The sequence below is a fragment of the Jaculus jaculus genome, chromosome 18 (assembly GCF_020740685.1).
Source record: "Jaculus jaculus isolate mJacJac1 chromosome 18, mJacJac1.mat.Y.cur, whole genome shotgun sequence".
Classification (NCBI taxonomy): domain Eukaryota; kingdom Metazoa; phylum Chordata; class Mammalia; order Rodentia; family Dipodidae; genus Jaculus; species Jaculus jaculus.
In genome coordinates this window covers 47,015,804-47,039,527 of record NC_059119.1, presented here as the reverse complement: position 1 = coordinate 47,039,527, position 23,724 = coordinate 47,015,804, and the positions used below count along the sequence as shown (strand labels likewise).

Here is a 23,724-nt window from a genome sequence, read left to right as displayed (position 1 = left end):
GAGGTGTGGTATTCTATCTATTTAGATGTCAGTGTCTAATAGCAAGTGGTGAGGTTGACAGGGTAGGGCCAGGAGCCATTCATTTTTCTCAGCTGTATTTCTACTACACTGATGAGTCTGGGCTAAACACTGAGGGAATGAAGGTTATAAGAGTGAATGGATGAGATGAATTAATTAAACAAAGATTTATATGCGCGCAGGTGAATGAGATACTGCCTCAAGTGCAATAGAGTTTGAAGAGGGAATTTGGAAGGCTGGGTTGTGTCAACACTACCCTTTTATTACTTTTTAAATGAGCTTTCTGCTCCTAGCAGGTAAAATTAGCTTGGAATCATCTACGATTTTTTTTTTTCTAGTACTTGTAATTACGGTCTTAATGATTCTTTAAAACCTTGGCATAGGAGCTTCAGTCTGTAATCCTCAGATACACAACGAACCCTGAGCAGTCTGTCTTGGAGTTACCTGCTTAGAGCATTTCCACTAGCAGATTTTGACTTTCTTACAAATCATACCACCTCCATGAGTGACCGTCTGATCAGGCCCCATTTTAATTTAGCCTGAGATAGAAATAATTAGAGGAACTATTCTGCTACAGTGTAAAATTCACAACACAAAGCATATGCCACGACCATTGTCTAGGCTTAGAAAAGTCTAGGTCTTACCTTTCTTTGGCTCAGGTAGATCACTGAGCATGCTGGGCACAAGTGGCTTTGCCACTTGAGGATGTATATGCCACAGACGTTAACCCTCTGAGGAGACCAAGAGAAAAATCCTCATGGTTTAAATTTTATAGACACATTCTCAGCATTGTATCCCTGGTTCTCTTCAAAGGGCAAAGACAGGAGTATGCACTCAAAAAAAAAAAAAGATTTACAGTGAAGTTCACAAGGGAACTTACTTCTTGCCATGAAACATGGGAAGACAACATGAGTGTGTGTGTATGTGTGTGCATGCATGTATGAGTGCATTTGAGAGTATGCCATGTGTACTTTAGCAGCGGCCTGGTATCTTTCTCCTCTGGCACCAACACCTTAGAAGGACCTGGGTTCAATCCCCACAACAATGCCACGGTCAGGGCTCTTGTGCAGTCACTGGAGATCATAAAGGGTCAAACATTTTTTAAAAATATTTTTTGTTCATTATTTGTTTATTTATTTGAGAGCAACAGACACAGAGAGAAAGACAGACAGAGGGAGAGAGAGAGAATGGGCGCACCAGGGCTTCCAGCCTCTGCAAACAAACTCCAGATGCGTGCGCCCCCTTGTGCATCTGGCTAACGTGGGACCTGGCGAACCGAGCCTCGAACCGGGGTCCTTAAGCTTCACAGGCGAGCGCTTAACCGCTAAGCCATCTCTCCAGCCCCCAAAGTTTTCTTAAAGACAGTCATGTGAACAGATTCTCCTATGGGAAACCTCCTGCTCCAAGAGGTGTATGTACAGTGGCTAAGAAAGCAAGCAAAACTGTTCTCAAAAAGCTCTAGTTGGGCATGGGGCACATGTGTTTAATCCCAGCCCTTTGTCGGGAGGCTGAGGACCACTGAGAGTTCGAGGCCAGTCTAAGACTACACAGTGAATTCCAGGTCAGCCTGGACTAGAGTGAGACCCTACCTCAAAAAAAAAAAAAAAATATATATATATATATATATATACACACACACACACACACACACACATACATATATATGTGTGTATGTATATATATATGTGTGTGTGTGTATATATATATATAGACTCCAAAAACCAAAATATCTTTCTTGTGTTCTGCATTTTGGAAATAGGGGTATCTTTCCACTAAGTGAATACTCATTGTTAGAGTATTTGCAACTGAAATAGAAGCATGTCCCATTTTAAAGCAGCTTGTTACGGGCCAAAGCCAGGCTAACTGGCTGTGGAAAATGTTTGGGGTCCCTCCTCTCTGCCAGTCTCGGTGTTCCCTGCTTTGAGGTTTGGTCCCCATCGTTTCCAGTGACAGATCACCTTCATTTCTACTCATGGTTTCTCCTAAGGTGGGGCTAGCATGTCTTTCCTACCGGCCATTCCTCTCACATGGGTGTCACTTTATCACCTCAGAGGTCACACCTACCAGCTTGGCAGCCTGGCCAGCCCAAACTGGACTTCTATGGCTCCTAAAGGAGACACAACTGGGACTCTACATTTTTTTCCCCCTGCTTTTCACATTCTTTCCATCCACCCAGCCATCGCCACCAAATTCTTAACAGACCTATTGTTCACGTGGTGATTTTTGTTCTTGACATCCATATTTCAAAAATCTCAGGCGTGTATCAGTTGTAGGTATTGACCAATTTAAAAATAACATGGGGGAAGACAAAGGGAAACACTACCTCTTAAAAGATAGCTGTTGGCCGGGCGTGGTGGCGCACGTCTTTAATCCCAGCACTTGGGAGGCAGAGGTAGGAAGATCACCGTGAGTTTGAGGCCACCCTGAGACTACATAGAGAATTCCAGGTCAGTCTGATCTAAAGTGAGATCCTACCCCCCACCAAAAAAAAGATACCCATTGGGCTGGAGAGATAGCTCCACAGTTAGGGCGCTTGCCTGCAAAGCCTAATGAAGCAGGTTCAGTTCCCCAGTTCCCACATAAAGCCAGATGTACAAAGAGCCACATGCATCTGGAGTTCATTTGCAGCAGCTAGAGACCCTGGCTGGCCCATTCTCTCTGTCACTCCGTCCCTCCCCCTCTCTCTGGTTACAAATAAATACATAGTTTTCAAAAAGAACCCTGTTGATTTCAGAAGCCTTAAAAAGCGAATGAATGCCTATTCATAATTTGGGAAACCCAACGTGTGCACACGTGGGGTATGTCCTCGAAGAAAGGGAATACCAGTCCCCACCAGGCTGGCTCCGTATGCTTCCCACGAGGCAGCATGGTATGCTGGCTGGACAAGGGGAGGATGAGACACGTAAACACCTCTCATTGCTCCAGCTGCACCCCTAGATTTAGCAGTGATGATCGATAGACTCTAGCCTCTAAGTAGCTGGCGATGCAGATATGCGGGTGTGAATAGTGAATCGTTCTACAAGGATTCACTTTGGCAGTCTAGTAGGGGGAAAAGCCATGGACCGTTTCCTCAATAGAAATCACATGATCCCTTTTTTTTTTTTTAATTTTTATTTATTTATTTATTTGAGAGCGACAGACACAGAGAGAAAGACAGATAGAAGGGGAGAGAGAGAGAATGGGTGCGCCAGGGCTTCCAGCCTCTGCAAACGAACTCCAGATGCGTGCACCCCCTTGTGCATCTGGCTAACGTGGGACCTGGGGAACCGAGCCTTGAACCGGGGTCCTTAGGCTTCACAGGCAAGCGCTTAACCGCTAAGTCATCTCTCCAGCCCACATGATCCCTTTTGAACGATGACAAATCTTAGGCATGTGGGCCTAGAAGAGATGGACTTTAGCAGCACCTACAGAACACATCTATGAAATGAGCTCACAGTGTTGGCATGGACCCAAGCACAGGAATAGAGGTCTCTTGGTCTTGAAGTCCAAGGATATAGAGAGTGATTATAGATTTTCTTCTTTTAAAGTCACAGAATGGTTTGGGGGTGGGAAGCTATTTTTCTTGTGGCTGTGATAAGGTGCCTGACAAAAGCAACTTAAGGAAGGAAGGTGTGGTGGTTTGATGCAGGTGTCCCCCATAAACTTAGGTGTTCTGAATGCTAGGTTCCCAACTGATGGAGATTTGGGAATTAATGCCTCCTGGAGGGAGTGTATTGTTGGGGGCGGGCTTATGGGTGTTATAGCTAGTTTCCCCATGCCAGTGTTTGGCACACTCTCCTGTTGCTATTGTCCACCTTATGTGGGCCTGGGGGTGATGTCCACCTTCCGCTCATGCCATCATGGAGCTTTCCCTTGAGCTTATAAGCCAAAATAAACCTCTTTTTCCCACAAGTTGCTCTTGGCTGCGTGATTTCTACCAGCAATGTGAACCTGGCTGCAGCAGAAGAGTTTGTGATTGGATCACAGTCAGAGGGGCCGGTCCGTCATTTTGGTGAGGGCGTGGTGTGAGAATGGCTTTAACTGTGGCCGCGGGAGCATGAAATGACTTGTCACCTTGCACCCACAGTCAGAAAGAAGCAGAGAGAGATAAAAGCAGGAGCTCAATTTGCTTTCTCCTTTTCCTTTCCTTTTTAATTTAATTTTATTTTTAAAGAGAGAGAGAAAGCCGGGCGTGGTGGCGCACGCCTTTAATCCCAGCACTTGGGAGGCAGAGGTAGGAGGATCGCCGTGAGCTTGAGGCCACCCTGAGACTCCATAGTGAATTCCAGGTCAGCCTGGACTAGAGTGAGACCCTACCTTGATAAACAAACAGAGAGGGGTGGGGAGAGAGAGAGAGGGAGAAAATGGGCACGCCAGGGTCTCCAGACACTGCAAATGAAGTCCAGATGCATGTGCCACCTTGTGCATCTGGCTTACGTTTGTTCTAGGAAGTCGAACCTAGGTCCTTTGGCTTTGCAGGCAAACGCCTTAACTGCTAAGCCATCTGTCCAGCAGCTCTTCCTCCCTTTCCTTTTTTTTTTTTTTTTTTTTTTTTTTTTTTTTTTTTTTTGAGGTAGGGTCTCACTCTAGCCCAGGCTGACCTGGATTTCACTATGGAGTCTCAGGCTGGTCTCAAACTCACAGTGATCCTCCTACCTCTGCCTCCCAAGTGCTGGGATTAAAGGTGTGCAACACCATGCCCCACTTCCCTTTCCTCTTTTTTTTTTTTTAAAAAAAAAACAATTTTTATTTAATTTATGAGCGAGAGAGAAAGCAAGAGAGAGAGAGAATGTGCATACCAAGGCCTTCAGCCACTGCAAACAAACTCCAGAAGCGTGGACCACCTTGTGCATCTGGCTTACGTGGGTCCTAAGAAATTGAATCTGGGTCCTTTGGCTTTGCAGGCAAGTGCCTTAAACGCTCAGCCATCCCTCCAGACCTCCCTTTCCTTTTTGTTCATTCTGGGCCACCATACCATGGGATGTTGCTGCCCACATTCAGAATGGGTCTTCCCTCCTCAGTCAAACCTCCCTGGAAACACCCTCACAGGCAAGCCTGGTAGCTTGTCCCCTGGGTGATTGTAAAACCAATCAGATTGACCAAGACTATTAACTACTACAGAGGGTGACTCAAAGGCTTTTCACTACAGAGCGAGCCATGGCCTTTTCCTTCTTCCCATCTCTGCTTCCTGCGGACTATGCTGTGCTCAGCCCTAAACTAACTGGTCAGAAGAGGGCCCAGTGGGTATTCCACCAGTCAATATATGCACAGGATAAGAACAAGTGCACTTTAAAAAATCATTTATTTATTTGAGAGAGAGAGAGAGAGAGAGAGAGAATGGGCGTGTCAGGGTTTTCAGCTGCTGCATGCAAACTCCAGACGCTTGCGCCACCTTGTGCATTTGGCTTACGTGGGTCCTGTGGAATTGAACCTGGGTCCTTTGGCTTCGCAGGCAAATGCCTTAACTGCTAAGCTCTCTCTCCAGCCCACAAGTGCATTCTTTTGACCCTTAGTGCCTCCTTCAATTCAGTGCCCTGGGGGGCCTCTCTTGCCCCTTTTAACAACACTGAAAGTTGTCAAGTGTTCATTCAATAGTCCAGCCTCGAGAGGTCTCGTCTGTTAAGTCCTACCTCTCCAACCTGATTTCCAACCACAGCTCGGATAACATCGGCCCTCTGATAGGACAACTGAGACCATCCTTCTCCTACCTGCCTGCTGCATTCCAGGTGCGGCGTTTGTAGATTAACCCTCTATCTGTAGCTCATCCTTCTAACAGTGGAGTCCACAAAGACAAGAGGGAACTAAAGACTCACTCTAAACCCTCATTAACATAGCTAGTTACTTTCCTCAGGTGTCACAGCCTTGCCAGTAAGGAGTTGGGAGCCAAGTAGTTTGCTCTCCTTTTAAGCACCCTGGGACCTTTGCTTCTGGGGTACTTTCCTGCCTTCAGAGGCCCTAACATCAGTGTCTCCAGAGATTCCCCTCTAAATCCAGGGTCCCCGATCCTTACTCCATCCCCACTATCAACTTTTAAAGCTTTCCCTCTTAAGTCCTCCACGGCTTCTAGAAATTAGGAGCCATCTGCATCTGGCTGACACGCTCATCTTCTTGCAAAAGTTGTTTACCTGAATCCTCCAATACATCCTCAGAGACCCTACTGGGCTCTGCTCTATGCAAGCTGAGGCTATTTTGGGGGGGAATTACATGGGGTTTTTGGTGAATCTCTCTGACACTGTCCAAATCTCAGATTTTTTTTTTTTTTTTCCGAGGTAGGGTCTCACTCCAGCTCAGGCTGACCTGGAACTCACTATGGAGTCTCAGGGTGGCCTCGAATTGATGGCAATTCTCCTACTTCTGCCTCCCGAGTGAGTGCTGGGATTAAAGGCATGCACCACCATGCCTGGCCCAAATCGCAGATTTTTTTAAAGCTACACACGAACTCCAGACACATAAACCACCTTGTGCATCTGGCTTATGTGAGTCCTGGGGAATCAAACCTAGGTCCTTTGGCTTTGCAGGCAAGCGCCTTAACCACTAAGCCATCTCGCCAGCCAGGAAGAACTATACTGATGTGGTTGATATGCTCTGGAGTGACCCCTTCCTTTTGGACTGTGTACTGCATAGTGGACCCAAGGCCTCACACAAGCTCAGAGTCCTTACCTTCTTAAAAAGAAAAAGAAAAATTTCCAAAGCTAATTCATAACCTCAACCCTACTGAAAAGTTCCCTGTGGCTTTGAAGTGTTGTTTTTCCACCTGCCAAACACAGCTCGGGCCCTCAGGGTTCCCGTAGAATCTGCTTTGGGCAATTCAAGCCCGCCAAGGTGCAGGAGATTTTGTTTTTCCACCACTATGAGCACAATTCTATTTACCGTCCCAGGAGAAGTAAAAACACTTATAGTTGATGTGTTCTGTGTCCACCAACTTCATTTCCCCATTAAGACAAACAAATGTGTCCACTAGGATCCCCTAGTTGGAGAGCAGAAGGAAATCACCCACCATCTTCCTATAGAGAAATGGGCGGTCTTTGAATTCACTGTTCCGGGGTGATGTTTGATTTCGTAGCTCATCAGTTCCCTGGGGTCTTTTCCCCAATCTCCCCATTCTGTTTTCATGTACGTCTGCAAGCCTGAGAAATATCCCCCTCCCCATCTTGTTGTAATACATGGTTACTCTGTAACACAGCGTTGAAACAAACGTAACAGGACCACGCATCGTTTCTGCAGGTGATTCCAATGTAAAATTTTGTGGCAGGTTCGTCCAATTCGTGGTACTTCCTCTCATGGCAACTCATACCACGGGCCCTACCCCAGGTTTCAAAAAATTAGGGATTTCCCCAGTCCCTTCCTCGTGATTTCCCAGCTGGATCTCCTAAGGGAAGCAGGGAATGAGAAAGTATTTAAGACCTGGACAGAAGCGCGCCCCTCGCGAGTGAGAAATGCCTGCCTGTGGGGGACTTCAGGTCAGTGACTTGGCAACACGGTAACTGGACCACAGAACGCGGGGGGGGGGGGGGGGGGGGGGCGGCGGCTAGATAGACGCCTGGATTCAGGGACTGGAAGATGCAGCTGTCAACTGTCACCCCAAGACCACAGTGCAGAACCAGGCTGACTTCTCTAATTTCCATCTGGCTGAGAAACTGGCTCAGTGATGGGATGCTGAGAGCAAGCTGCCCATCTCTGGGGGGTCTCCCCGCGGCAATCGAACCATGGTTGTTTGGAAATGCACCGCGGACGGGGGCAGCCCCCACCCGCACCCCCTGTTTGCATCGCCCAGTTCCACCTACACCTGTCCCCAGGCCTTCTCAGGGAGTTTTAAGGTCTGCTGCGTTTCCATCAGAAAGAGCGCCTGGCCCAGGCTCCGGCACTGCCCTCAGGGCGTTGGTGGTGGTGGTGGTGGTGGGGTGTGGATCTTCAGAATTATTCCTGGGGTCCAGGGGCGAGGAAGAGGAGCATGCAGTAGGACAGCCTCCACCCCGCACGGTCCCGCCCTTTTTCAAGGACACGGCGGGGACGCACGCGGCCACTGGCTCTGACCACTGCTCCGGGTGCAGCTTGAAAACTCTCCACCGACCTCACAAACAAGTCTCCGGGCCCGTGCGATTGGGAGGACGCGGGACCGGCCAGCCCTTTCGCCGCTCCCCCCCCCCCCCACCAACCCGCCTCCCTCCTTCCCTCCCCCAGGCTCTCAGCTCCCCCCCCCCCAGGGCCAGGCCGGGGTCAAGGCCGAGGTCACGGCCGAGCCGCTCCATTGGCCGGATCGCGGTGGGAAGCCGGGCGCGCAGGGGCCGAGGCGGAGCCTGCGTGCGCGCCCCGCCCCGGCCCGTCCCCGATCCCTCCCCAGCGCGCCCTCCTCCGCACTGGCCACCGGAGTTTTTAAAGTGGACCGGCCAGCGGCGGGAGGCTGGCATTCGACAGCAGCCGGTGCACGCAGCCCCGGCGTCCGCCCCAGCTCTCCTGAGGCGACCGTACAATCCTCGGCAGTGTCCTGAGACTGTATGGTCATCTCAGCGCTCGCGCTGGCCACCACTCCGGGACTCCTGCCCACTGGTGCTATTTAAACCTCCTTTTTTTTTTTTCCCCCTCTTTTTCTCTCTTTCCTTAAAAATCCCAGAAAAGTGAACTTGGAGATCCTTTCTCGCTTTTCTCTCTCTCTCTCTCTCTCTCTCTCTCTCTCTCTCTTTCTTTCTCTTTCTCTTCTTTACGTCTGACATCCTCCTCCCACTCCTGTCCCCCAGCCCCGCCTCCCAGGGCAGGTTCCACCCCGTCACCTCTCTCCAACACCCTCCTCCGCACCTAGACTGCCATCCTCCACCTTCCAACCTGACTGCTCGGGACATTCGGGACCTGCGAGAGAGCGCTACAGGACTTTTCACACCTGCCTGGGCGCACAGGGAGTGGCCAAAGGCAACAGCTAAAAAGCGGCTGCAGCTCCCCCCCCCCTCCAACCTACCCCTTGACACACACACACACACACACACACACACACCAGCTAAGGAGCCCCAAGTGCCTGGCATCTCCAAGGGCGACGGCGACAATGACAGCTGACAAGGAGAAGAAAAGGTAGGAAAAGAAGGCGTCCGAGGCGCCGTGGAAAGCTGGTCCCGAACGGTGGCCATCAACTGCGCAGGGCGGGCGCGAGTGCGGAGCGCTTGGGAGAGGGGGGGTGCCCAGGAGACTTTCGGGGGCCCCGGATCACCCTGGAAGTGGGGTTTTAAGCGAGGGCACAGGTGTCGGCTTGGGGATGCATTGCTGTGGCCTCACAGTGGGCGCTTGCAACAGGCGGAGGGTGACAGCGTTGGAGGCGGGCGGTGGATACGGAATTTGGGGTGGGGAGGGGTGCCTTAGGAAATGCCCCGTCTCTGGGCACAGCGGCTACCAGCAGGTTGAAATGTTTCTGGGTTGACGCCCTGGACTTAGTCTCATCTGTAAGGGTAGCGGCTACCAAGCCTTTCTACACCCACTAAGCGACGCCCTGGGTCTTTTCAAATGGGCTCCTGTGCCCGCGCCCCGGCCGGGGCTGCACCGCGGTTGCAGCGCGCCGTGGGTTCGCGTCCCCGCTGGGGAGCGAGCCGGGACGCGGCTTCGGGCTCAGCACGCGGGGAAGTTTGTAGAGACACCCCCCCCCACACACACACACACATCCACTTCCTTCACCCCGCAACCAGACTCGCCAGAGAGTGGGTAGTGACCTGGATTGCCCTGCGGGGGCAGGTATACTCGCGTATGGGGACAGGATGGCGACACTGGGCGTCCCCGGGTGTCTGACTCCTAGGAGGACGGAGAAGGGCAGCTGCAGAGGCCTGTCCTCGCGAACCTCGCAGAGTGGGTGAGAGGCGACTCCGGGGTCAACTCTTGCTGCCCTCGCGCCTCCTTCGGTTCGCCCGGGTCTGGTGGGACCCGATCCTCTCCCAGCAAGTTGCGGGGGGCGGGGGTGGAGCTCACTGCAAGGCCTCGTCTCCAGCAAACGTGTGTGCGGGGGGTGGGGGCTGGCCCCCTCTTCCCATCCATCACCCCGAGCCGCGCAGCGGCGTGGGTAGGACTGGACTGCCCGTGGTGGGCTTCGAACTCGCTAACTGCGAACCTGCTTTTGAGCCTTGGGAGTTGGGCGACGGGGGGGCTGCGAGCTGAGAAAGGGAGATGTTGGTTCTGCGGGCTCGGCGCTGGGGTTTGATTGGCTTTTGTGCGGACTTCCTCACTAAGGGACCCGAGCCAGGATCTGTGTATTCTCCCGGTCGAAAGCGGAGGCTCCCACCTCGGGACACCGATAAGGATTATTAAACAGGAGCGAAGCGCACCCGTCCTGGCCGGGTGCCCGCGCCCTTCGGCGGAGAATCGCTAGGGGGAAGGGAGTGAGCCGGTTTTTTTTTTTTTCTTTTCTCTCTCTCTCTCTCTCTCTCTCTCTCTCTCCTCTTTACTTATTTATTGCTTTGGTCTGGGTCTCATCCCAGCAACTGGGGCAGGTGCCTTGAATTCCCCTCCCGCCAGCTCTGAGGTCCTGCATCCTTCAAGTGCGAGGAAAAAAGATTAAGATTCCATTGCATTTTGTAAAGCCAATCATGAACAATCCAAAAATAAAAATAAAAAACAAAAACCAAAAAACCCTACCTAAATTTACAGGCAAGTTATAGACTGCCCCTCTTGCAGAGATCTGGGCTCCTGAGCCACCAAGGAATTTTAGGAATACTGTAAGAGTAAGATGTCTATGTCACAGGTGGGTTGAGATAGCAATCGTGTCAGCTGTGTTGAGTATAAGTTTCTCTCGCGTGTTTGGGCGCCGGGTCCTTTGCTTAGGTGTATTAATCGGCCAGGGGGAAACTTGTAGCAGGCGGCGGAAAGTTATTTGCACACCAGACTGCAGTGCGCCTCCTTGGGAGAGGGCTGTCAGGTAGAAGGTTGTATATGGGAGCCTCGAGGACTCCCCGCAGATCAAGAGGCCACTGAGCGTGGTTGTATCCAAGCAGTGGTGGCCCTGGATGACCAGTCTGGCTGTGTGTCTGTCTGTCTGATTTACCGAACTACGGGCCAGATGCCGGCCCCTCTCCATCCAGAGTCCTATGAGAAGTTGGGCAATACCTGTTTGGGCTAATCATTTGGCAACTGTTTGGCTTTCCAAAAATGGGCAGTGTTGGCTGGCTTCTTGAGGGACCAAGATGTAACTATACTTTGCGGACCAGTGCATTGAAAGTTTGTGTTGTGTGTGTGGGTAGGTGGCTGCTCCAAACCTCACTCCCCCCACTCGCTCAGAGCCTGCCTTTGAGCCAAGGGGCTTCCAGCTCTTAATTCTGACCAGTCCAACAGCAGTTGTTAAAAAGCCATTCTGTCCAGACTTAATGAACTTTTGCAGTGTTCATTCTAGCCACTGCTCTTCAAGAAGCGGGTGGGATTGTTTTGTTCCAAAACATTTGGGAAGAGCCTAACTAAGAGCGGCTCTCTAAGTGTTGGCTGGCCTTGGAAAGAAGGAACCAGAACACCATCGTTCATGGCGGTTAGAGGAGAAGGGGGTCTCAACAAGCCCAGCAGACAGGGGGGTGTCTGATTCTAGGAAGAGCCATGTAGTTGCGCTTTCAGTAGGCGATTTGCAGAGTGGCTGAGATAGAATGTGAGTGAGATCCTTGGCTACATCGGGGATCAAAGTGCAGTCCCAAAGCCAGGCTCAGGTCTTGAGCACCTTTTGGGAAAAGTAGCTGGTACCAGGGCAGAGATGGAAGAGGAGGTGCAGATTACGGGGACCAGAGGCTTCCAAACCACCTCTCCCTTCTCACACTAGCTGGACTTAGTTGCCCTGCTGCTAAAATAAATAGAAATGTATCTTTTTTTTTTTTAACTCAAAGAAGCATTGCCAGTCTTCTGAAAGTGAAGTATATTTTCTAGTAGCTATCCCTGCAATATTTCATATCCATTTTTATTGAATGATCAAGAATATAGGATGGTAGAGAATTGATGTACGATGTCCGATGTCCTTTCAGGCATTTAAATGTGTATTTGTACAGCTTTCGCGGAGCTCAAAAGAACGCGGTAGTTCTGTGTGTTTTGGGGGATACTGATGAGAGGCCTTTAAGGCTGTCTTACAAGGACTCATGGAAAACATTTAGTCAAATATTTTCTCTTGCTGGACATGGCCCAGAGAGGGTCAAACCACCGTTTCTGGTCACAAGGAATAGGGAGTGTTGATAAGGATCAGAATGCTGGTTGATTACGTTCATTAGTATGTCTTCACCACACTAACCCCAGCCCTGAAATGCCTCTAGCCAATGAGGAAGATTTTGAAAAGATTTGAGTGAGTCCATCACCAACTCCATTCCTCTACAAGTGTCTGAACTTTTTGAAAGGAGATTTGATTTTTTTTTTTTTTTAACAAATGGAATAGCTTCAGTCTGCAGAAGTGTTTTTTTTTTTCTCTCTCTGGTGTGTGTGTGTGTGTGTGTGTGCAAAAGAGGCAGAGTGAGTGAAAGTTTATAGACTTATGGATACTGATTGTGTCTATGAACTTTGGAAAGTCTAAATTCATTGCATAATCAGTACCAGGACCTCCCTGTCCATGTGGAGCAGGTTGCTCTGTAGAATAGAGGACATTCATGGCTGCCCCATTGCTTCTTTTTTGTTTGTTTGTTTTTGTTTTTGTTTTTCGAGATAGGGTCTCACTCTAGCCCAGGCTGACCTGGAATTCACTATGGAGTCTCAGGGTGGCCTCGAACTCATGGCAATCCTCCTGCCTCTGCCTCCCGAATGCTGGGATTAAAGGCCCATTGCTTCTTATGTGGAATGATTTGCCATTTTCACTAGGGATGAAGGTGTAAGATTAAAAACAGTCTAATGTATTTAGAATGTAAACATGTCTCTCCTCCATGTCTCTCTCTCTATATATATATATGTTTTTATAGGGCAAGTCTTGGTTTTCTAGGGATCCACTTGTAAAGTGTTAAGAAATAGAAGAAACTAATTAGATAATTCTTAATGCTCCGGGACTGGAGCCCAATACTTTTGAAAGTACTTGTGATTAATTACTTCAAGACGTAGGTGTTTTCTCGTTTGAGGAAATGTGTTCTGTCCAATGGCGTTGTTTCCTTGTCTTTGTCATTTCCCCCCCCATTCCGACATCCCTCAGTGTGATCGTTTCCCCTTCCCTTCCCTCTGCTGGATGCTGCTCAGCAGTGACCATCGCTGGCACTGTCCCACAGTCTGGGTGTTGACACCTGTGTAGCCGCCAGGGTTTGTCCTCAGGACCCCAGTGTCTCTTACCTGTGTCCATAGTCACCGTCACCATGCTGCCTAATCTCTAATGTGATTCACACCATGGTATAAATCACTAAGGCAACACTTGGCTGCTAAACACCTTTAAATCGGGATAAATTCTGAAAACTAAGAGTGGACTTTTTTTTATACCTAATTGTTTAGTCTGGACTGAGAACTTGAAGGGGACACACAGGAAGCTTAACTGACACCTTCCGTGTGACTTGTCAGTAAGGATCAAATTTTTGAAGCTGACAATGGGAACAGGGGCCAAACATACCTTTGATGCTGAAGGAGCATCGTACATGCATTGGGAAAGCTGGAATTTTGCGGGATAGGTGTCAGCCTAAAGACCGGACTCCCAGGGAAGGTCTGCAGGGGAGATTTAGTGTTTGAGGATAATGTGAGTAAAGAAAACATGGAGAGGGATGGAGGAATGGCTTAGCGGTTAAAGCATTTGCCTGTAAAGCCAAAGGACCCTGGTTCAATGCTCCAGGACCCATGTAAGCCAGATGCACAAGGGGGCGCATGTTTCTGTAGTTGATCTGCAGTGGCTGGAGGCTCTGGTATGTCCATTCTCTCTCAAATGCATACATAAAATATATTTTCTTTCTAAAAAAAGAAAACACCGAGGTTTCCAGGGCATTTCCTATCATGAACATACCATGACCAGAATGACACCGTAGCTCTCGAAAGGAACTGGTTAGCGTGTATTACACACTTGCTTTTGGTGAGAGGTGTGGAGGACGAATATTTGGCGAATGACATGGGCTTCTCAGAAGAAAGTGGGGGCTTTCATCCAGGTATTCTAATTGGGAGTCAGGAGATAGTATTCCATCTCTGAAATCATAGACAAGGCATTAGGTGTGTAAAGATGATTATTCTAAAAGTCTGCTCATTTGTATTTTTTTGTCTCTCTTTCTGTCTCTTTCTCTCTCTCCTGGGGGTTGATTTTGTGACCTTGCAACACGCTAGGCAAGTGCTGGACCACTGAGCTACATCTCCTAGCCCCTGTTTGGCCACTGATAGCGTTTCAAAGGTTGTCTCATCTGGAAAAGGAAACTTCCTTGCTCACCAAGAACTGTCGCACATTTCTGGATCTTTCTATTCATGCCCCAGACTGCTTCACATTTCACTGTGTCTCTTTGTTTGGGGGGTGATGGAGGGGGAGGAGGCAGGAGTGTACATATCCAGCAAAGATTTTTTTTGTGGCACATGAAAACCTCACCTGCACTGGCTCGCTTCGATGTGAGCGTGTGCACCCTCGGTAATGGAAGCAAGGGCAGCTGAGTGGCCCACTCAGGCTTAATTCTAAGGTGATTAATTTTGTGAATGCTTTTTTTTAAAAAAAGATTTTATATTTATTATAGACAGAGAGGGAAAAAGAGAGGAAAAAGGGCGCACCAGGGCCTTCAGCCACTGCAAATGAACTCCAGATGCATGCGCTACCATGTGCATCTGGCTTATGTGGGACCTGGAGAATCGAACCTGGGTCCTTAGTCTTTGCAGGCAAACACCTTAACAACTAAGCCATCTCTCCAGCCCCTGTGAATGCTTTTGAAAGTGCCTACGAAAATAAACTTACACTCAATGTCTTACATTATTATGTTACTTCGGGGTCCCTTTTGTGCCCTCAGAATGCATGCGTCCTTAGTGGAAATGATGGCGCACAGGACAAAGCAAAATGTAAACCCTTGGTCTCCGAGCCAGCGCCATCTTCAGAACTTTCCATGGATTAACTCGTTTAATCCTCATAACAAGCCTGTGAGCGAAGCCCTGTTATTATCCCTACTTCACCGATGGGAAAGCTGAAGTGCCGCGAGGTTGCTGCCCACCGTGGCTGATAGTGTGGCACAGCAGCTCCCGAGTCCACCTACGCCCCATGTCTCCCCGCCTTACCTAAGAGGCCTGTAAAGCGTTGAATACCATGTCTGAATGTGGTAAGCACTCGGTAACTGCTTTTGTTGTTGTGTTGATGATTATGACAATGGCTTTTTTGTGACATCATCACATATCACACCACACACGCACTCACAGAGGACTGAAGATCCAAAGGGTAGGTGCACTTGGAGTTTCTGGAACTTGTATTTTTTTTTTTTTTAATGGATTTTCCTCAAGTTTGACTGGAGTTAGTTCTCTCCTACCCTTTAGAAGTTCAAAGCTTTCCACCCACCCTTGGAGGGTGGCAGGACTTCAATAACCGTTCACCCCTCTGTCTCCATTGTGCGGGACTATGAGGCATGCTTCCCCCGACAGCATCTGAAGGACTCTGCACACATCACGATGCACAGGACTTCCTCTGCCCCTTTAGATCTTTAGAAATTGCACAGGAAGGAAAGAGAATGGATGGTGGTGGTGGGGAGGGGGATACAGAATAGTGATTTTTAAAAAATTTTTTTGTTCATTTTTATTTATTTGAGGTGAGAGGGAGGGGAAGGGAGGGAGGGAGGGAGAGAATGGGCACGTCAGGGCTTCCAGCCACTGCAAACGAACTCCAGATGCATGCGCCCCCTTGTGCATCTGGCTAACCTGGGTCCTGGGGAAGCGAGCCTCGAACCAGGGTCCTTAGGTTTCACAGGCAAGCGCTTAACTGCTAAGCCATCTCTCCAGCCCTGATTTATTTTTTTGTAATCATATTTTGTATATTTCTGTTTTTGAGGTAGGGTCTTCATCTAGCTCAGGCTGACCTGGAATTCACTATGTAGTCTCACGGTGGCCTCGAACTCACGGCAATCCTCCTACCTCTGCCTCCCGAGTGCTAGGAATAAAGGCGTGCGCCACCATGCCTGGCATATTTTGCATTTTTTTTATAGAGCCCTTTCTCTCTGGTGAGCCCCAGATTTTTCACAGCCTTGGCACCCCTGGCCTCTGGATTTTTGAGACCCTTTGAGGTCTTCTGAAGTTTCCTTAGTGGCGTAGCCCATCACTGCACAATGGAGGGAGAAGCTAACCATAGGGCAGCCTTATTGGCAGTTGCCTGGCCAATTGGATAAACGCTTTTCTGAACCTGTGACTTCTGCAATGTTTTATCAAAGTATGATCCTTACAATGTTTTTCTTCTGGGTGAAAGCAGGGTGCATGAAGGTCATGTACAAGTGTGGGGGGCCACCATCAGCTTCTGTGTTCATACAGGGTTTGTGTGTGATGTGCCGCCTGTCGGCCGTTTGCTTCTGCTGTTGACAGAGGACTCGGCTGAAGGCATGTTGCTGAGAAATGCGTTGTGGGGTCCTTTGAAATCCCTGGAGCCAAAGAGAACGGGCATGGTAATGCCCAGAGAGTGTCATCTACATCTTAGCCACTGGTTTCTTTTTTCCTAATCTCTCAAGAAATACTGGTTTTCTTGACTGCCTTAGGCTGTTACCAGGGACCACGAGTGCACCAGTAAGGCTCTTATTATATGGCGTCACCTTCCAGAAGATTCACGTGTTCCCAGGAAGCACATTTTTTCCCCCTGACTTGGAAAGATTCTTCAGTTTTAAAGTTATGAGTAATCCCGTGTCAGATAATAATTGCAGGAAGCAAACCTTTTGCTCACACAGGGAAAAAGTATTTTGGAGAGAAATGTCTTGTCAGTATGCAAAATGACTGCCTTCATAACACACATGTACATACATTCATTTGCCATGTGCCCACCTAGCATTTTCTTAATTTTATAACACCACAGAAATGGATGGTGAGAAGTTTTTTTTTTTGATGTGTGTACATATGTGTGGGGATATGTACGCTTTGTGGCGGGTTTGTGGGTTCACATGTGTGGACACACGTATGCAGATGCATGTGCACACATGTGCGTGCGTGCATGTGTGTGTGTGTGTGTGTGTGTGTGTGTGTAGGACAGGGTTTGGTGTGGAATGTCTTCTTTGTTCCCCACCTTCCTTACTGAAACAGGGTCTCGTGCTTAAGCCGGAAGCTTGCTGGTTTGGCTGGCCAGCTTGCCACAGGCCATGATCCTGACCCCGCTATCCCAGTGCTGGCATTGTAGGCTGGCCACCATGCCTGCCTGGCATTTACATTGGTGCTTGTGGGGGGGTTTCATGCTAGAATACTTTACTGGGCTAGCTGGATGGCTTAGCGGTTAAGGCGTCTGCCTGCAAAGCCTAAGGACCCACGTTCGACTCTCTAGATCCCACATTAGCCAGACACATGAAGGTGAGGCAAGCGCAAGGTCGCACATGCCCACTAGGTGGCGCAAGCAGGCTGGAGTTCGATTAAAGTGGCTGAAGCCCTGGTGTGCCAATTCTCTATTCTATCTCTAAAATTAAAATATATCAACCGAGCAATCTTCCAAGCCCCTAGAACTCCTTTCATGTTCTCCCAGTGACTCACTGCATTCCGTCTACTCCAGGGCAGGCTACAATTTAAAAAATAACACATATATAAATATTCTATTACATCATAGTATTTTAATAGTTATAGAATGTATTGTACAATGCATCAATACATGTAAATTATTTTTATTTATATTTTTAATTTTGAAGTTACTTATATTTCTATAGAAATCATGTATATTTATATTATATATGTTTGTCTATATGTGTGTATGTATATGGTTAGTCTGTATCACCAAGCATGCAAGTACAAAAAAAAGTATCCGTTATGCTGTAGTCGTGACCGTGACTATGGAGACTAACCCCCACTGCTACATTGGCTGCCCCCAAATGCCAGGGCATAGCCATTGGTACTCTTGGACAGGAATCGACAGCTTTAGTTGGCTCTTTTGGTCTCCCTCTCAGTTTGAGGGACCCTGATGTTGGTTTCTGGCTACGGGGAGTCAGAAATTTGCCCCTAAGGACACATCAGAGTTCAGTTTAGGAAAGTTCAAAAGCATTTTGTTAAATTAGAGTATATCAATTACGGTATTACATTGATGCTGGCATTAAGCATTTAAGGCGTTGGGTTGTGTGTAGACTCTTGGTGTTTTCTCTCTTGATATTAATGTGAGAAAGCCCACATGCCTTACTTATGACCAAACTTTTTCATGCCCTCACCATCTTATACAAGATAGGTCCTGGTTTCCTTGGAGTAGGGGAAAGGGACAACCCATTCTCATGATTTTGCATTCTGGAAATGGACCTGCTGAAGGAAGCAAACAGACCAACATCATACAAGCAACGTAGAAACAAGGGGCCGGGTGTCTGTGTCAAAGCAGGACCCCTGTGTACCCGCCACCCCACCCCCCAGCTCTGTAGTGAACCAAGAGCCCAAAGAAACTGCTCGAATTGCCCCGCTAACTCTTCTCATTAATAATGACTAATTACAGCAAATAGTTACAGGCCTCTTTCCTACCTTTATGACTTCCTGTTGCTGAAGCACTTTGGAGTGTTGAGAAAGATCGTTCTGGAAAACTACGTCATACACAGTTGCAGGAAGGAGCGCGTTTAAGCACACAGGAGGGGGGGGGACCAGCCCAGTTACTTGGCCTTGTTTATGAATTCTGTGTGGGAACAACAGAAAATTATGCTTGTGAGAGGCTGTCTGAGAATCGTGAATTGCACAACAGCATTTTACAGATCAATTCTGGCTGACCAGGCATGTGAGGAAGTTGGACATGGGATTATTTTTAGAGTTTTCTGGAAATAATAGGACTGTGCATATTCATAATTTAAAACTCAGTGTTGAAGCATGGCCATTGGAGAAACACTTTTCTGGAACATATGACTTGTGTAATGTTTTATGAAACTGTGATCCTTTCCAGTGTCTTTTTATTTATTTTTTTGGTGAAAACAGTAAATTCAGGATATATAAAAATATGCCAGATAGGGAGACAAAGGAAATCAGAAGAAAACCAATCCCTTTATAAAGGTGGCAGAATAAATCCCAATGGGTAGTTTTAAAAGTGGCCCAGTCAAATAGCTCCCTCAAAAAGTTTCTGTATACCACTGTACCCTTGAGTTTCTCTCCATGTGTGTCCACGAGGTCTCAGATGCTATTTTGGAGTGGCAGCCTTCACTTCCAGCACAGGCTGAAGTTGACCAAAAGCTAATTTTGGTGCCCAGGGTTGAAGGGGAGAGAGAAGGTATGTGGAGAGCCAAAAGGCTTTCTGGTCCCGGGTCGGGAGCAGTGTGGCATTACCAGCTGTGCCACACTTCACCTTTAGAACGTTTATTTGTGTGCTTGCACAACAGATGTTTACCCAGATATTCCGATAAGAAAAAAGTATGAAGGTCACATTGGGCCGGTGACAAGGGAGCATCTATAAATGTCACCATGTCGCCAGGCAGCGGCCGTCTCTTTGCTTGCACACACTCGGGACTTAGAGGCATTAATGGTTGGGTGGGGCACGGTGGCCCAGGCCCTTCTCAGGTTCTCATTTTGACTTTTCTTGCTACCACTGGGGCTTTCTTGGCTCAGCCTGATGTGCCCCACCCCGTTGGGTGAGGCCCTGTGTGGCAGTCAGAGTTTTCCCAGGGAACCTAGCTCGCTTGCACCGGGATGCCATTGTGGAGGCTGCTGGTGTCCCATGGAAATCGGTGCCCCCCAACCCCCCCCTTTTTTAGGAAGTGTTGTGGTTGCTGGCACAGCTTTCTCAGCCTCTCAGAAGAAGAGGTCTACGTGGTGCCAGTGCTACCCATCTGGGGGTCCCTCTCCTGTGTTGTCCTGGGAGCTTGGAGACTCTTCAGTGCAGCAAGGGGGTTCCTTGTGGACTTGGTCTGAAATAGCTCTAAGGGTTACCTTGGCACTTAAAGCCTAACTGGAAAAGAATTAAAGACGGGCTGTGGTGGTGGGGGGGGGGGAGCTTCAATCCATTTCCTTCCCAATGTGGGTGCACGTGTGAGGGTTGATTTTGCTGGCACCAGGGAGCCCACTCCAGCAACCGAGTTGACTCCTCCGCCACAAAAGGCAGCGCTTGCTGCTCCCTGTGTCTCCACGCTTACCCATCCCCTGTGTTCCATCTCTTTTCCAACCCGGATAGCTCACACTTTCCTAGTCCAAGTCCAGGCTTTGCAACCTACACACAGAATCTCGGCCGTCTTCACCCGGGCACTCCCTGTCCGTTCACTTGTAGCTTCTGGTTATGTTTGCCAAAGAGCTGGCATCTCGTTATCTAATGACATTGTATTTGTTCTTACCTTTCCAAGAAGATTTCGTGCCGCTCCTGAGCAGAAATGTCTATTTCCGATGTGCTCTGAAATACCTTGTTTCCCTCCCTCCCTCCCTCCCTCCCTCCCTCTCTCTCTCTCTCTCTCTCTCTGTTTAAAAACAAAATCATAGAATTGCTTCGTTAGTGTCCCTTGGGTTACTTCAAAAACTTGCTCTGGGACTCTTGCTTTCTCCACTCATGTAACATCCCTTGACTCATTGCCTTTTAAAAAGAAAGAAAAAGAAAATTCAGCTGCACGTTGGTTACCCCTGCATTAATTTGGTCTTTGATCTGCATTAAAAAAAAAAATCGCATGATGCTTTTAATGGCTTAGCTGTTAAAGCGCTTGCCTGCAAAGCTGAAGGACCCAGGTTGAATTTCCCCAGGGTCCACATAAGCCACATGCACAAGGTGGTGCATGCTTCTAGAGTTGGCAGTGGCTGAAGGCCCTGGTGTGTGCATTTAAAAAAAAAAAAAAAGTAAAAAGCATGTCTCTAGTTACCCATGAAATCTTAAGTCCTTCAAGAAGGGAGATGCAGGCATCTTATTCTGTTCTTGCCACATCCAGAGAGAGAGAAAGAGAGGGAAGTAGGTCTGTCCATGTTTGTTCCAGAGTTTATAGATCTAGTACAAGATTTATTTTAGGCGTGTGTATTGTGGTGGAGGTGGAGGGAAGAAGTTATTGCAAAGGATGGAAAACACAGGCAGAAACCTGGGCCCAAATTCACTTAACCCGTCCTCACTGGATACACACCACACACATGGTGTGTTTTGTCCTGATGCTTGTCTGCACATTGAGGGTAAATGCTGACGGGTTACAGATTTCAGGGCTCTGGACTAGACAGTGGGACCACAGAGGAGCACACTATATAGGTCCTGCACTCCATGTCTCCTAAAACGGTTCACTTAAAACAGTGTGAGAGGAGCTAGAGATATAAGTGCTTCGTGGTTAAGGCGCTTCCCTGCAAAGCCTAACGATCTAGGTTCGATTCTCCAGGTCCCACATAAGCCAGATGCACGAGGTTGCATGTATCTGGAGTCCATTTGCAATAGCTGGAGGCTCTGCTGTGCCTATTCTTTATCTTAATCTAATACATATTAAAACTGTGAGATGTTTTGTGTTCATGAGTATCCTGGCTACATCTTTAAGATGTTGACATCTTGGCAGGAAGTAAAAATGAGTCCTGATGAACTTTGAAAACAGCAAGCAGGATGTGGACAGGAATTGAGAGCTGGGCCTCCTGGATCATTAGAAAAGGCAGAGATCGCGTGAATTTGAGGCCACCCGAGACTGCATAGTGACTTCCAGGTCAGCCTGATCTAGAGTGAAACCCTACCTCAAAAAAACCAAAAAACCCAAAAGTGATCAGCAGAAGGTGGGCGGTTAGGCAGAGGAGCATTAGCATCTAGGTGTTGACGATTAGGTGGCATCTGGACGGGCAGGTGGCTATGGTATATTCGAGCAGAAGGAAGCAGAGTGCCCAGGCCCAGGATGGCGAGTGGCTCTTTGCAGAGCTGAATCTGGAGCTCTATTAACAGCTGGGAAATGGTGTGCAGGCCAGGTTTGTGTTGGGAAGTCAGGGGCAGGCCTTCCGAGTCACGTCTGATGAGATCTTTCTTTGGTCTCTGTCGGGACACGAGATGCTGCGCCGGGGACCTCTATTAAACCACGTACCTGGCTCTAGTTAGAATGCCCAGAGGTGGCTGTCCTCCTTACGTTGACCTCCAGGTAATGCTCCCATATCAGCCTTCTGTGAGATGACCCAAGCTGCTCCAGGTTCTATTTCTTCTTGGCCTGGACGGCTCCTTGGAGTCTTCCCTGCCACAGAGCGCGCAGTGGGAACTGGAACAGGGACAGATTTTTATGGCCTAAAATGGCAGTGACTCCCCCCCCCATCTCTATATTTTCACTCTGATGGTATAAAGCCCTTTGCCTCCACCATGATTTAACCTTTCTCATTATAGAAAGATAGAGGATACCCCGTTTAACACCCCGGATTTGGAGGGAGAGAAACAGCCACAGGCCAGTGGTTCATTTTGTGAGTCAGTACCAATAACTCCGTCAACACACCGTCCCCAGAGTGCTGCGCCCAAATTGCTTCTTGACCTTCTCCCTTTCTTTTAAGCAGCCATGCCCTAAACCCTAGCTTTGAAGTTCAGTTGTCTTTCTGAAGTTACCTGGGTCCGGCAGCCAGGGCCTTGCGTCCTGCACCCCCCCACTCCACCCCCAGCAGGCGTAACCTTTCCCCTGGAGGAATTTAGAAGCACTTAAAAAGGTCACAGCTGAATACTTGTGGGCCAAGAGTTGGCCAGAGATTCCCAAATCACTGGACAAGATCCCACTCCAAGGACAGCAGAGGCCAAGTCACGTTAGCTTGCCCTGTCCAATGATACTTCGAGGGAGACTGCAACTCCCGAAAGCTCTTGCCTTGGGATCTCCAAGATCTCCATTCTCTGTCATCCTCTCAGGGTTCAGTAGGGGCTTGCAGAGCTGGGGAACTGCTGCCTAGGCCCCACTAGGCCGTCTTGACCTGTGGTTTCCTTAGCAATCACTGAAGGGCCTGGTGTAGGAGCCCAGGGCCTGAGACAAGAGGAGGTGCCCTTGGAGCCAGGTGGCTCAGTGGTTTGCATCCTGTCACAATCAGGAAGACTGTTGCCACCAGAGAAGGGAGCTACAAGTGGTTGAGAGCTTCAGAACACAGCACAGGCCAGTCCAGACCTAGGGGCTGGTTGGGATCTTAGGCATTCCATGGGAAGCTGCTTTAAGAAACCCTAGGGCAGGGAGGGATAGCTTAGCGGTTAAGGCGCTTGCCTGTAAAGCCAAAGGACCCAGGTTCAAGTCCCCAGGACCCATGTAAGCCACAAGGTGGCACATGTGGACTGGAGTTCGTTTGTAGTGGCTAGAAATCCTGGTGCACCAATTCATTCTCTCTCTCTCTCGCTCTCAAAATAAATAAATAAGTAAATAAATAAAAACAAGGCTTGACAGTGGTATATGTTGAGATCTTGTCGTAGCTGGAACTCTGAGTGTAACCACTGCCTTCCCATAGCTCCTGGCAAGAATCAGGAAGGGGGGAAAAAAGATGTTTTTAACCAGACTCACCTGTACAACCTATGAACAGATGCACGTATGTGCCTTTGCATTCATTATTTTTTCTAAAGTAAAAAGCCCTTTTGGAAAATTTCACCTTCGCCTTTGCTGAACTCTTTTTTAAGAATATTTTAATTTTTATTTATTTAAGAGAGGCAAAGAGAGAGAGAATGGGCGCGCCAGGGCCTCCAGCCACTGCAAACAAACTCCAGACGCGTGCGCCCCCTTGTGCATCTGGCTAACGTGGGTCCTGGGGAACTGAGCCTCGAACCGCGGTCTCTAGGCTTCACAGGCAAGCGCTTAACCGCTAAGCCATCTCTCCAGC

At 48.6% G+C, this 23,724-nt stretch overlaps 1 protein-coding gene across 2 annotated transcripts in view; it reads left to right on the top strand.

The window, feature by feature from the left end:
* Window positions 1-1,653: 1,653 nt before the first annotated feature.
* Epas1 (endothelial PAS domain protein 1) overlaps window positions 1,654-23,724 on the top strand; it is a 101,144-nt gene continuing 79,073 nt past the window's right edge. The window contains exons 1-2 of one of the 2 annotated variants that reach the window (XM_045137426.1): window positions 1,654-1,671; window positions 8,956-9,057. In XM_045137426.1, the coding sequence (XP_044993361.1) occupies window positions 9,032-9,057 (26 nt within the window). In that variant the 5' untranslated portion in view covers window positions 1,654-1,671; window positions 8,956-9,031. Of the gene's footprint in view, window positions 1,672-8,389; window positions 9,058-23,724 lie in introns of those variants that run through there. The other variant, XM_045137425.1, reaches the window with a different exon arrangement.